Here is a 13181-nt window from a genome sequence, read left to right as displayed (position 1 = left end):
CACAAATACCCATCTGCTTGATTGGTTTAGGGCAGTCCTTCCATCTCTGAAGTCTCAATCCACGGTTTCGTTGGTAGTGACTTATTCTGGACACGTGCTGCGCCGCCGACCTGAAGCGGGGAGGACTTCTCGGAACTTGTGAAGATTTTTTTGCCGAGTTATTGTAACGGGAAGCTTATGTGCAGTTATTGTTCATGCCTTGGGACAAGATAACAGGGTGTGTTGTCTTCAATTTTCACCGTGCGCAGATACAAAGCCATTGATAAAACTACAGGCGGTACGAAAAAGACAACTTTTGAATCACCATCTTCGACTCTAGACTATGTTGCTCCAACTTCAACTCCGGAAGCAATAGAAGAGGTCAACAACTCCTAGCCTGTGATCAGGAACACACATCGCTTCTCTTTGTTAATCTCCCCGTTGACAGTGCATTCATTACGGTGCCTGACGTTGGTCAGATTCCCCCGACCCGCTCAGCGGCCGCTGTTAGGTAATACACAGGTTGTGTGCATTCGTCGTTCGTGCGCGGGATGCCGTCGCAGCTCAAGCAGTCATCGCACTTGCAGCTCGCATCTGCTCTCAAAGGATTAGGTGGATTTCATTTAGAGTACATGTCATGAAAGGCGAAGGGCACGTGGTCCACCACTATGCGTCACTCAGAACCTCTGTCTGTGGTTTCTGCTTCGCTCTCTGAGCCAGAGTGTCCGCTATTGATCTGCCTCCCCCTCACACTGTCTCCAGTGGACGATGGGTCGATCCCGAGACAAATATGACAAGGCTCTCGCACCACGTTCATCACGATACTCTGGTCAGGAAGCATTCTGCGAATCGCTGAATTTAGTGATTTCCTCCAGCGCCCCGAAACAATTTCTGTACTCACATGTCATCACATTCATTGGCGCAGTCATGAGGTATCGGCTTGTGGTATTTACTTCGTCTGCAATTCCCACCGTTGCAGTCTATCTAACGCATTTGTTGGATTAGGACACGTCTATAGTTGAGAGAGCTCACGTAGTGGCGTCGGGTAGGATACTGGTGAGCACAGCCGTACTCTATGTACGTGATCAAATGGTAGCACATACTACTTATAAGACGAAGCGGGACGAGTCAACCACGGTCGATGGATGATGCATTTCCCCCCGTGGATGTTTCGTCGCTTTTATACACCTACGCGGTGTCGAGTTGTTCCATTTCGCGCCATACTCCTGGTCATGTTCGGAGACAGTTGCTAGCGAGACCCAGCAAGCTGCAGTGACCTCGGCGGGTGTGGAAAGGCTGTCTGTGTACCGCGAGAGCCTAGTGCGAGGCGAGCCGTGCTGCGTCTGCCTTACACACGATCGCTATCTTGTCGACCTGCGCCTCCGAAGGGTGTGGTAAGGAAGGGTGCACAAGATCTAGAGCGATTTCACCGTTCGTGGTTCCCGCGCAGAGAAACACGAATCCCGCAGCGGAGGCTAGAATGCTTACAGACCGCCTCCCCGCTGTTATTCCGAGTTATATATCGGGTAATGTGCCGTTGTCATTGTCAAGGCTTCGCCAACCTCTGCAGTACCGCCTGAAATATATATACAGGTAGCAGCACAATATGCATGATAAAATGACAAGAACATGGAATCATCGATAATGGTTGATCGCGCACCATCTGCGCGAGAGAAATCTATCAAGACGGACGAGGCGAGCATCCATATGAAGCCGATCTGACACCCTGGCGGACTCAACCCTCTTCGACAGAGATATCGGCCTCGTCGTCGTCATCTAGTGGTATGAACCGCTTGCCTTCGGGTCGCTATTGATCCCCGACGAGTTTACAATAGTCAGGAAACAGGGAGCACGCAAGGGAAACTGCAGACGCACCACTGACGGTGCCTGTAGCAAAGTACGACGATCTTTGAGGCTCAGAATCTTGCTCACGGGAGTGGACACAGAGTTTGGTGCGATGGTAGGAGCGGGCTGTGCGAAGAACGAGGACGCGGTCATCACTTCGTCCTGCAGTATGGTGCGCCGAAGGGAAGGTGTGAGATGTTGGGCTTGAAGCGTGTTGGAAGAGACCTGGGGCTGGGCTCGCTGATCTGATGCGCCCGCCCCGGACATTGGCCTTGACTCCAGAGCAGCGGCATGGGACGTACAGCGGTGAAGAGCTTCAGGAACGTTGCCCGATGTGGGAGAAGATGGCATACTGCTGAGAGGGCCAGTCGCCTCCAGCTGGAGGACGCCTTGCATAGCGGGAAGGCAAGGGACAGAAGCGGTCATATTGGGAACATGAGCAGAGGGTCCAGAAGCATGCTGTAAGGTGGGAGGCATGGAAATTTCGGGCATTTTCGACGGAGCTTCAAACGTAGGCGATGGATCCAGCAGTGAGCATCCTACTGATCGCACGAGCGTCGCAGGTACGGGTGCGTGTGGGCGATAACTTGCGGAGCGTGAGAAAGCAACACGATCAGAAGTTGCGTACTTTGAGTGTGCAGATCCGTGGCCAGGAGTCTCAGGGAAATTCGAAGTATGACCAGCGGACATGGAAGAGAGACGATTTAGACCGGTGGGACGGAGAACAACACGCGGCACTCGGCGAGGAGTCTGGGACGCATCCTGAGGTGTGATGACAGAAGGTTTAAAGCAGCCGAGAGCAGGGGCTATACTCTCGGGTGAACGGCGGATAGCATTGTGGCGAGTATGCATGTCAACGGGCAGGTGTGGCAGAGCATGAGATCCAGAGACGTTCAGATAAGCGGACCGAGTGAAAGACCTTCCAACGAAGCTATCAGCACGCCGATTATCAAGCGTATGGGTCACCCCTGCAGCGTCAGCATCAAGTCGACGCTTTTTCCTCTGGTGGAGGTCTTCAGATGGAGATGACAGAGAGTGTTCGTTATTTGATTTCGGAGTAAGTGAGATCACTTGCAAGTTCCGCTTCGGACTATGGCGACGAGAAGTTGCCGGAGACAGAGCATCTGAGAGGCGACCAGGGCACTTGTTATCACGAACGGCGTCTTTGATGTTATTCTGAGCGTTCTGGATGTGGAGGGGAACCGATTGCAGTAGAGGAAGAATTGGAGTGAGTGCTATTAGTATCTTCCCTTGCTGATCTTGCAACGTTTGTAGAGCCTGCGACTGGGTCTGATTGAGCTATAACATGAGGGGAACGTTGAATCCACGAGGCAAGTCCTAAAGGTCAGATGACAAACCATATGGAGCACGTCGATCTTTTTGTCCAAGGCTTGCAGTCTGCTATCAACCCCGGCTAGGTCTACACGAAGTGTCTCGACTTGATTTGTCTGCGTAGGATTCCCCAGCGTTTTCTGTATCGCCATCTGGCATCTATTTACTGTAATGGAGTTAGGTGGGCATAACACGTGTGCGCGCGCGTTCTACGGCGCATACATCGACCGGAAACTGCGTATAATAATAAGCGGGATGATACACACCTAGATTTACCGTCTCCTCCAACAGTTTCTCGTGATCCTGCTCAAACAGCTTCTGCATGGTAACGATTTCTCTCTTCGTATCGTGTACACCGATCGTCAGTTTTGCCACACGATCGGAGAATTTCTCCAGGTTCGCCTGAGTGTCATGCAGCAGTATACGCATGGACGTTCCCGCTTTGTCCAGAGGTACTATCGGGGAAAGAGAGCTGGCAGAAGTAGAATGTGCAGGGGTAACGGACGAATCGTTCTTGCGTTGCAGAAGATGACCCCAGAGTACGCTGGAGGTGGTCGCACGAGCATATATTCGCGACATTTGAGAAGGATCTGTTCCCTTCGTGCTCATTGTTCGCTCAACAAGGTAGTGAAGGTTTTTTTGTGGAGGTGGACGTGAGAGGCAGAAGCTAGCGAGCTCGAGTTCACCTGAACGACCTACCCCTTCCCAAATGAGTAAGTGTAGTGTTCCCGGATCTCCAGACTTAGTCAACTAGCCTCTAGTACAGTACATAGGAAGGAGTCTTTCCTCTCTAGATGGTTCAATGGGGCCTTCGCAGCACCTCCTCTGGACGGCGGTCGTGTGCGATGTTCAAATGTGAGTAGTATATAGCATCACGGGCGTGCAAGTATTGGTCCCGCGGCGAACGATTCAACGAAAAATTATCAATCGCATGTCACCGGAATATATGCCAGTCCAATAACAAGTAGATTTCAATAAATTTAGAGCTTGCGCTGACAATAGTGTCAGCCTTCCTACATAATGGAAACTGAAGTAGTACACGAGGAAGTTAAGCAAATTTAACGCCAGCCGGAAACAGACAGAGGTTCCTCTGCTGAACTCTAAGCTGCCATTGCACCTCCAAGGTTCACTACAGGTACATTGACGAGCTGTAGATCGTCCGCAGTTGAGGGGACTGCGATCCACCGCCAAGAGCCCTGTGACGGACGGCGAACTTTGTTTAGGCTGAGAGAGCGAAACTTCGCGGTCCAATCCATCGGCCGCAGCAATTGCGTCCAGATCTGTTCATCGAACTCGACTCCACTGAATAGGGTAATGTTCAAGTCTCGGGCATTCTCGAAATACACCGCTGTTGCTTCTGCAACTACCTCGCCGAAATCTTGTCCACTGCGCTGAAACTCATGCCGAAAATGGGACGAGACTGAATCAAGTGTGGCTGTGCGTACATCTAACACAACCCTTGTGAGTGCAGGGGAATGGGTCCCGGAGAAACGGAAGGAGACTGTTTCGGTACCCGGTGAGCCCTGAGATGAAGCGTGGCCGATGTACGTTAGGCGAATCGTGGCAGAAGAGGGACAGAAGAACGCGTGCAACAGATTTGTGCTGAACGCCGTCGCTGTTGTTGTTATCTCAAGGGTCTCCAGATTGTTCAACCTTACCGGCTGCCGAGTAGGATCCGGTGGTGGCAACACGCCTCCTCTCCAATGGGTCCGAATGATTAAGGCCTTTAGCTGCCTAAACAACTCCGAAGCGGCATCGATCAAGTGGAAAAGCCAGGTTTCACAGCCTTCGTCGGAAGTCAACTCCAGGCGATTGAGACCTGGAAAAGGAGTCGCAAATACGCAGGAAGGCGCATCGATCCACGTAGGGTTTGATGTCGGGGCCGGGTGGTTGATATCCAGCGCTAGGGTGCAAATTCGTTTGGAGTGGGAAATTAAAATTGATTGTAGCTGGTCTAGGTCTGGGTCGCTGAAATCGAGGATACGGAGAATGCGGATGCGAATGGCCTGATCGTTCGACCACCCGACGAAGCTCTTCGCCACGTCGAGATGACCGGGCTTGATTTGAATGTCGAGCCACAGTCTAGGATCTCCAATGGCAGCGTGGCGGTATCGCCCACAGATATGGCTCCATGTCAATGCTTTCATGGCCACATCTGGCGCATCAACCGTAGGTGTTGCTTCGTGGTCCAAATCTAAGGCATTCGATGTAGTCGGTTTGATGCCTGACGAGGCAAATCTTTCGTGGCCCGAATATGAATCGGCCGCTTCCGTATGCGTGTCGTCTTGGATAGAGTATCGTCCATGGACAAAAATTTCTCGTTCCAACTCGAGTGGAAGTTGGAAAACAGGCGGTGTGGCAGACAAATTGTCAGCGACGACATCATCCGGGAGAGGCACGTCACTAGACATGACAGACGTACTGCGAACCTGGTGTGTTGAGGGAGAAGAGTAGAACACTGCTACTCACTTTTTACTTGTTTCAGAGATATCTGAGTCGCGTGACGTCCTGTGGCGCAAGACAGTCTCATATCCGCCGCTTTGTTGGAAGAGTCTAAGCGGTGCAGGACATCAGATAGTAAAGATGGAGCAGAACAGATGTCATCTTTGACTGGCGGCTGTTAGTGAGTAGGCCTCGGTGATGTTAAGCAATGATACAAATGAAAGCAAGACTAGCTGTGGCAATACTTACTCGCTATGTCAGTTATTTCCTCTTGAGGCGAATCAAGGGACCTACGATCTCACTTATTCATTCGTACCCTCTCCACGGATAGGAAGCAAACAAAAGCAATATGGTCGTTGAAGCGATGAGATAACAGTCAGCAGGTACTCATGTGATGCTTCGCACGCTTGAGCGTCATTTACCAACTTCCGGTTGTCAAGAATTGTTATACAAATCAATAGTTAGCGATATATATCAGAGGCAGAAATAGGGGGGTAAGGAGCAATGCAGTAGCCAATTCATCCTGCTGTTGGTCTGACGCTATTGATGGACTCTGCCGTCTGCAGCGTCCATGACTGAATCTCCTCCAACGGGAGCTTGTCCCATTTTACCTGGATCTGGGTACCACGTGTAAGCGCGGTTGTGAAACCCACACCATAAAAAATGCATGCCTGATCTAATATGTCGAGGAGCGCGGCCGCCTCATCGTCCACTCGTTCTCGTTCCCTGACGTTGTCCTGAAACTGACCCTGGAGCGCGAGATTCCGCTTGTCGAGCTGCAAAAACGAGGTGTTAGCAAGGGGAACATCAACGCCCACTCGTTTCAAGACGGGCATAGGACACACCTGTTCCAGCTCGGCGCGCAGACGATCGCGCTCTGCCTCAAACACGGGAATGGTTCTAGCCCAGACCGCGGCGTCAGGCTGGAGATCTTCCTTCCAGACGTCTTTTTCATCGTAACCCGTCTGCTTTCTGGCCCTGGCTTCGGTGACGACGGCATGAAGTCTGTCTAGGTTTTCGCGCACGTTGAACTGCTCGAAGAGCATCTCGCAGTTGTCCTTGGAAAAATAAGGTGAGCTCAAACCTAAGTAATCCGAGCATGACAAACCGTAATTGATGATTCCATATGTTGGGAAACCTTGTTGAAGACAACAGACGCGGACTCTGGTTGTTCTTCGCACCACTGGGAGAAACATTCGGTGAAGTCCTCATACCTGGCGCATACGATTCGTCGTCCCTCATTTCCGGAAGATGGCATCACTCACGACCATTTGTGCGCTGCACGTTGTATGGCGAGTTGGAGTGCGGAGTGGAAGTAAGTCCACCGCTTGCTTGCAGGCTGTGTTCCGGTGGGCGCGTCGGACATAAAAAAATCAACTTCTAGCCCCGATTGAGATCAAAGCTCTTGGTTTCTACAAGACACAACTTTAATGTTTTTTGGGACAGGACGATTCACTAACGAGAGCAGAAGGTCACTCCAGTTGGTGCGGCGGGAGGTTGAGGTGTGTGGCGGAGTACGAAATATCGCACGCTTGTGGCGCAGATCAAACTTGCCTTCTTGGGACTGGGCTTCTGGGGAAGCACAGCGCTGCAGTGCCCGAAGGTACGACGTGCGGCAGTTATGTTGGCCTGCCAGGTTACCACCGACTAATGCCTTGTACCCTCAAAAATCTGGAACAATAATGGAAAGTCAATCCGGTAACTTTTTGATACTGTCGTGTGGCGTTCGCCGTTAGCTGAGGGGACCGCCAGAGCCAAACAAGTCGGCGCTCGTGCGCTACGTCTCAGAATATTTCACTTTCGCAATATGCTTGAGGCCTAGTACGTCGTCTTTGTACTATTCAGTTGTATGGGAAAATGGGGGCCCAGAGCTGCCGAAACATCTCTACTCAGGTTGCAGTCGGCTCACCTACCCGGTGGACTACGGTGAGTGGTGTGCACTTGCCATATTGCGTTGTGTGTCCCACTCGTTGACCCACTGTACCTGAGCCTATAATTGCTGGTGACAGACCTCTTAGCTGCTGTTGACACCGATTCGCGTGACAACTCCGACATCAGATCACCATGGCCGTCCTACCGCGACCACCTTATGTTACTTTTCAATAGAACCCGTCGTCATTATCTGTCATCATACGAGAAGAGCCGGTTTTGTGCTACATTACACGCTCCGTTGCCCGCGTTCTACCTCCTGTCGCTGACGCCACCGAATCACAAACATGCCCCCTTTATAAATGTGGGCCATTCAGTCTTCCATCCTCTCACTCAACTCTCCCTTTTCATTTCTTCAGTTCCTGGTCAGTTTCAAACGATGCATCATCTCTGCCCCGTCACGTGTACTGACCGTTCAGGATTCTTCAGCCATGCTAGGCGTCACTCGACCTCCCCAAATCCCGATATCATCTGAAGCACCGTCTGCACCGTCTGCAAATTATACACATGACCAAGCTGTGCCTCGGGCACAGACGGGAGTTAGTGTGCTCGATTCATCGTCTCAGGGTACTTCCCTTCCGCTCAGCACCAGTTTCTCGACCGAGCTGCTGATGCGACTATTTCGTGTCACTTTGGCGTCCTTGCGGAATGACGAGAATTTGCCTTACTTTATCATGGCGCTGAGTCATGTATGTCGACGGTGGAGGTCCATCGTTCTTACTTCCCCAGACCTGTGGACCGACGTCCGCATGGTTCCCGGCCGAGTTAACCTGGCACATAGATTCTTCTTGCGCTCAGAGAACATGCGCGTGGACATATCCATCGCTACGTCGAGCACCGCGGACTTCTCTATCGACGAAATCATCCAGATAAAGGAACTTCTCCGCCTTCACGTCTTACGTGCCCATAGCTGCATAATCCGCATCCAAAGCGACATGTTCGGTACTGATGCCTCGACGGAAGACGACCCTCCCCGATTTACCGTGATTCCTGGGTACCGCGTATTCCTTGACACAATGTCCTCCATGTTTCCCGACGGCAACTTTGCCAACCTCGTCCACTTTGAGCTGGAGACCTGCGACCCTGTCTTACTTGATGGGTTAGTGCCACTCCTCGGACACTGTCCTGCCTTACAGGTTCTGACTCTACGTAAAATACGGATGACACCGTCCAGGATGGACGAGGTAGCCTTGTCTTCGGTTTTGCCTGTTAAATTGCCCAAGCTGCGGCAGTTGAATGTTGTCGGTTGCAGCGTCTTCTATACGGACTATCTTCTCTGCATGGTATTCATCCCTCCTTCCACTGCAGTTCATCTGGAGTTCAGCGGTCGCTGCCTAAAGGCGCTGACCCAATCATCCTCTCTACAGTCTGTCTTATCCACCATTCAGGGTGCCACACTCCGTTTCATCAAGAACACCGTCGAGCTGGACGCTCCCGGGGGCCACGTTCGGCAGGAAGCTTTGGTCCACTTGTATTCCAACACCCGCGCCTTCTCGGCGCAATGGCGCTGGGGGCTCGTCGCGCACGAGTTGACGGACGCGGGACACGTAGGAGAGCACATATTTGAGCTCCCTCGCCTCAAGCAATTGTCGGTCTATCTCCAAGACGTCGACGTCACCCGCGCTATGTGGAGGCAGATACTCGGCCGAATTCCTCCCGAGAATAAGCTGTCACTTGATGTCCATCCTAGTTTACAGGGCACCGTGAGAAGGGTTATGATTCCCAATATCGGCGTCCAACAACGTCTACCGGTAAATTATCCAGAACCATGGTGGCAGAGGGTCATAGACATGATCCTCGTCGTAATAGGTTTCGCCCTGCTTTGGCTTCGTGCGTTGACGCTATTATTATACATCTAAAGCGCATTTTAACAGCGGCCTTAATCGTACTTGTTATCTCAATGCCATGATATGCATATGCAATGTCGTCTGTATGTCGTATGTCTATATACATATGTTGTTTATCATATATGTTGTAAATCTCTATGCCATGTGCTGTCGGTGATGACGGCTAGTCGCCACACATTGCCTGACCTTCTCATTCTTTAATGGGTTTGCTCATGCGACTGGCCGAATGGTTACAAGAGGCAGCTAAACGATACTGACAAGGGAGCAGTACATACTACTATCCGTGAGCAGATTGCTATTTATGGAATTTCCCGCCGCAAATTGGCAGTCGGGCCATGAGGCGCCCGTGCGTCGTGGCGCGCTACTCTGAGTGTCGCTCTCCAACTACTCCCACCACGTAAGTACTTCCAAGTACCACTCTGTCCGGAAGGAATAATTCTACCTTATTACTGGTATAGTTCCTCCTGGAAAAGAACAGTCTTGCAGAAGTAGAGGCAAAGGTCTACGGCTCAGCAACTCGGATCACTCTTTAGCAGGACAGACGTGCAACCAGGCTACGACTACGATATCGGGGATGATACACAAGTCTCAAACTGTTGTGCTATCGCGGTGACATAGCTTGCCTCTGATATTTGTGCGTTGGACGTTTCGCTTTGGTTGAGGTGACGTCAACGTTGTCGATGGATACCCCGGAGTCTATTGAAGAAGGTCGCGGAGGACAGCAAGGTCGCCAGGAGGGGACGAACACTCCAGTAGGCCTGGCTCCCAGACAGCAGCACAGTTCACTCCCATTCTTCCTTTTCATCACCTTCATGCTATTCATGCTCACGAACAACCGGGGAGAAGAAATGGAAGCTCGATTCCATCTCACGAAGTCTCTAGACGAGCTCAATAGGCAGGTGTCGAACTACACTGCGTGGTTGAACGGCACGGCATCAAACTTCTCTCTTGTCAGTCCTGCGCTCTATGGGTTGGGTACTCTCCGTTGACGCTGTGCACAGCCTAGTGCAGACCCTACTATCATGCCATTAATAAACTCATTCATGACCTTCGGCTCACGGCTCGAACCCGACAAGGCGTCGTATTACTCAAATCTGACGGGTTTCTGGCATGGAGATCTCCAATATCACAATCTGACTGCCACGAAATCGTCTGAGTCTCGTTTACCTTGGCATTATCTCGCGCAGAATTTTGTCAACTCGACTAACATGTCTGCTTTGCCGGAGTTGCTTGGCACGTGGAACTGGTCTAATGCAGAAAAAGTCTCCATCAGCATCGGGGACAAGCTCTTTCCTTTACTCGGTCCAGACGGTCATATAATAGAAGACATGGCTATGATTCATGTAGGCTTTGTTTCCATACAACAGCTGATCTCGTTGTGACCAGTTTTCAGGGTAAGGTCGAGTTTTCGGAACCCAACAGTGCTGAGGAGTTGCGACTCGACTTCGATGGTGTACACTTCATTGCCAATGGTTCTATATATGCTATCGCTGAACCTGTTGGGTGAGTAGTTTCAGTGCATCGTCTGCGCCATATTGAACATACCTTTACAGGCGCTACATTGACTTGCGGCTCCTACCATCGGTCGTCCCGGAATTTCGTATGAACACAACGGCCTATGCAATTGCGGCTGAACTGACCACCCGGATGAGGAAACTACAGGAGAAGATCGACTCGGGAAGTCTCGACCAGGATGCCCTCAGCGATGGTGCGGAAGGTTCTGGTACTAATAATGCGCACGTAAATTAATCATCAATCTTCTAATTTTAGACGAATCTCCCAAGACGCGCTGTTCGTTCAAGTTGCACGGTCAGCTAGAGCCGAATAACGTGTCTCAGCCCCTCATGAAGGAGCTCGAAGATGAGATTGACTCTCCTACCGGTATCACAACCATCAAGGCGCCTGAGATGAAGCTTCGTGGTGTGCTTGTCAGCCACGACTGTGGACTGCTGTACGAGATCAAGGATGCGACAGGACTGAAGTGACCCAATTATTTGTCGAGACTGTCGCACCACTGCTGACACCATCTTAGATCTCAACGGTTGTTCAGGAAAATTACCACATGTGATTAGCATATTCACTATTGTTCTATTTGGTTCTCATTCCCAGTTGCAGACGCTGGAATCTCGACGATTGTGTATCTCGTCCTGGTGGTCCTCATCTTACGACAGATCGCGCGGAGCAGCTCTGCTGCGGGGTTATCCCGTGTCTCTCGATATTCGTTCCTCTGTCAGAGTCTCATTGATGTCGTTTCATTTGTCGGTGTAAGTGAAGCTGGCACCCGAAAAGTAGTAAAACTTATTCGCGTTGCAGCACATCACATTAGCTATTCTCGCGGACGGCCGACCCTCCATCGCCGTGTTGGCACCTGCGGCGCTCGCCTGCATGTTGTTTATTCGCGAAGCTGTGCGTACCCATTCCCTTGTATATCAGCGTATTCGCTTAAGTGGTGATGCGGGTCCAGCAATTTGCTGTTCTCATTGGACGTATTCAAGCCCCTGAAGACGCAGTTCCTATTCCGCCTGCTACGCCGCCTCCAGCACCCTCTCCAGCACCCTCTCCAGCACCCTCTACGAGCCCAACGACGCAACCTGAAACACCAGCCTCAACTGCTACGGCTACGTACCCTCCCCCACCAGCGCAGGCGATAGCACAAGCCCCACCCCCTGTACCCACAACCAACCCGATCCCAGCAGCAGCCCAGCAACAGACGTTCATCAGCTTCCTCTGGAACCACATCAGGACAGACCCTGCAGCACGACTCTGTAAGTTCGCATACCTGTTCTCTTAGGCTCTGCGAGTTCATTGTGCGTCAGGGACAATGATCTCTCTCTTCCTGATCGTCGTGTTTCGCATCGTCATCTTCCTGTCGCTCCCCCTTGCCTTCGTTGGCACGCTTTACTCGTGCATGTGGCTTACGCAGATCTATCGATCAGCGAGGCACGGGAGGAGCAGTGGGCTGACTGCGGAGTACCTCATTGGCGTGACGATCTGTAGGCTGTACTTCGCGATGTGTGAGTGTCGGCTTTGATTTTGCTAACGATGGATATGGAGTCACTAACTGCGCCCGATAGACTTCTTGACGTGTCCCAAGAACATCTTTGACGTAGAGCCACGAAGTGCGCTCCGAAGTGTTGATTCTCTTTGAGTAGGTACTAACGTGATGTGTTTCAGGATGGATGTATGGCGTCGCATGCTTCATGTTCGCCCAAGTCTTCACAATTATGCTTCAGGAATACCTCAGCCCGACGTTCTTCCTTGGCACGCACGTACGTCTCACTTTCCGGTAATCCTCCACGCAAGGTATTTACCGACGTTCTGCAGTTGATCAAGGTGGACAGGTATGACTACCACCCACCACTACCCCTTCCCGATCCCGAAGCACCTGAGCAGACGCTCGGGGACTGTGCAATTTGCATGGACGCGATCGTAGTGGACCCTGTACTGCAACGCCGCTCCAAGTCCAGCGATGGCAGGGAGAAGGGCGAATCTTTGACTGCGCGCAGGACCGGCAGGCTCCTGGACGCTATGGGTGCTGTGGGTGCCACAGGTGCACGGAAGAGTTACAGTCTTGCGCCCTGTCATCATTTATTCGTACGTCGCGAAGTAGTCCTGCGATGGCGATGCTGATTTTCCCGCTCAGCATACTGCGTGCCTTGAGCGCTGGCTTGCCATCAAGGTATGTGTTGTCCGAGGCACTCTTATATCATTTTGTTCATGGTCACTGCAGAATATCTGTCCACAATGCCGCCGGCCCCTCCCCCCTTTATAGTGAACATTTTTCACTCGATGTCTAATTTATTTCAC

At 51.5% G+C, this 13181-nt stretch overlaps 6 protein-coding genes across 6 annotated transcripts; 3 read left to right on the top strand and 3 right to left on the bottom strand.

Moving 5' to 3' along the window:
* Positions 1-652: 652 nt before the first annotated feature.
* SCP_0900120 (hypothetical protein) lies at positions 653-1080 on the bottom strand (the record flags this gene model as incomplete). Its single annotated transcript, XM_027761247.1, has 3 exons — positions 653-821; positions 881-963; positions 1012-1080. The coding sequence occupies 3 exons, from the start codon at positions 1078-1080 to the stop codon at positions 653-655; spliced, it is 321 nt and encodes a 106-aa protein (XP_027617048.1).
* Positions 1081-1623: 543 nt separating this feature from the next.
* SCP_0900110 (hypothetical protein) lies at positions 1624-2073 on the top strand (the record flags this gene model as incomplete). Its single annotated transcript, XM_027761246.1, has 4 exons — positions 1624-1674; positions 1732-1761; positions 1815-1876; positions 1926-2073. 4 exons carry the CDS (start codon positions 1624-1626, stop codon positions 2071-2073), a joined length of 291 nt encoding a protein of 96 aa, XP_027617047.1.
* A 2183-nt stretch (positions 2074-4256) lies between these two features.
* On the bottom strand, positions 4257-5567 carry SCP_0900100 (hypothetical protein; the record flags this gene model as incomplete). Its single annotated transcript, XM_027761245.1, has 1 exon — positions 4257-5567. One exon carries the CDS (start codon positions 5565-5567, stop codon positions 4257-4259), a length of 1311 nt encoding a protein of 436 aa, XP_027617046.1.
* A 549-nt stretch (positions 5568-6116) lies between these two features.
* SCP_0900090 (hypothetical protein) lies at positions 6117-6964 on the bottom strand (the record flags this gene model as incomplete). The annotated part of the gene is made up of 5 exons (XM_027761244.1): positions 6117-6215; positions 6270-6374; positions 6444-6656; positions 6707-6812; positions 6864-6964. The coding sequence occupies 5 exons, from the start codon at positions 6962-6964 to the stop codon at positions 6117-6119; spliced, it is 624 nt and encodes a 207-aa protein (XP_027617045.1).
* Positions 6965-7687: 723 nt separating this feature from the next.
* SCP_0900080 (hypothetical protein) lies at positions 7688-9386 on the top strand (the record flags this gene model as incomplete). Its single annotated transcript, XM_027761243.1, has 2 exons — positions 7688-7892; positions 7957-9386. The coding sequence occupies 2 exons, from the start codon at positions 7688-7690 to the stop codon at positions 9384-9386; spliced, it is 1635 nt and encodes a 544-aa protein (XP_027617044.1).
* A 668-nt stretch (positions 9387-10054) lies between these two features.
* SCP_0900070 (hypothetical protein) lies at positions 10055-13146 on the top strand (the record flags this gene model as incomplete). The annotated part of the gene is made up of 15 exons (XM_027761242.1): positions 10055-10324; positions 10376-10717; positions 10768-10877; positions 10928-11082; positions 11145-11355; positions 11407-11438; positions 11490-11638; positions 11688-11780; positions 11839-12139; positions 12191-12388; positions 12449-12493; positions 12549-12643; positions 12699-12968; positions 13018-13053; positions 13105-13146. 15 exons carry the CDS (start codon positions 10055-10057, stop codon positions 13144-13146), a joined length of 2349 nt encoding a protein of 782 aa, XP_027617043.1.
* Between the last annotated feature and the right edge of the window lie 35 nt (positions 13147-13181).

Source organism: Sparassis crispa (assembly GCF_003851025.1).
Source record: "Sparassis crispa DNA, contig_000008F, whole genome shotgun sequence".
Taxonomy (NCBI): Eukaryota; Fungi; Basidiomycota; class Agaricomycetes; order Polyporales; family Sparassidaceae; genus Sparassis; species Sparassis crispa.
Note: the sequence above shows the minus strand (reverse complement) of the source record. Positions and strands in the feature narration are given on the sequence as shown.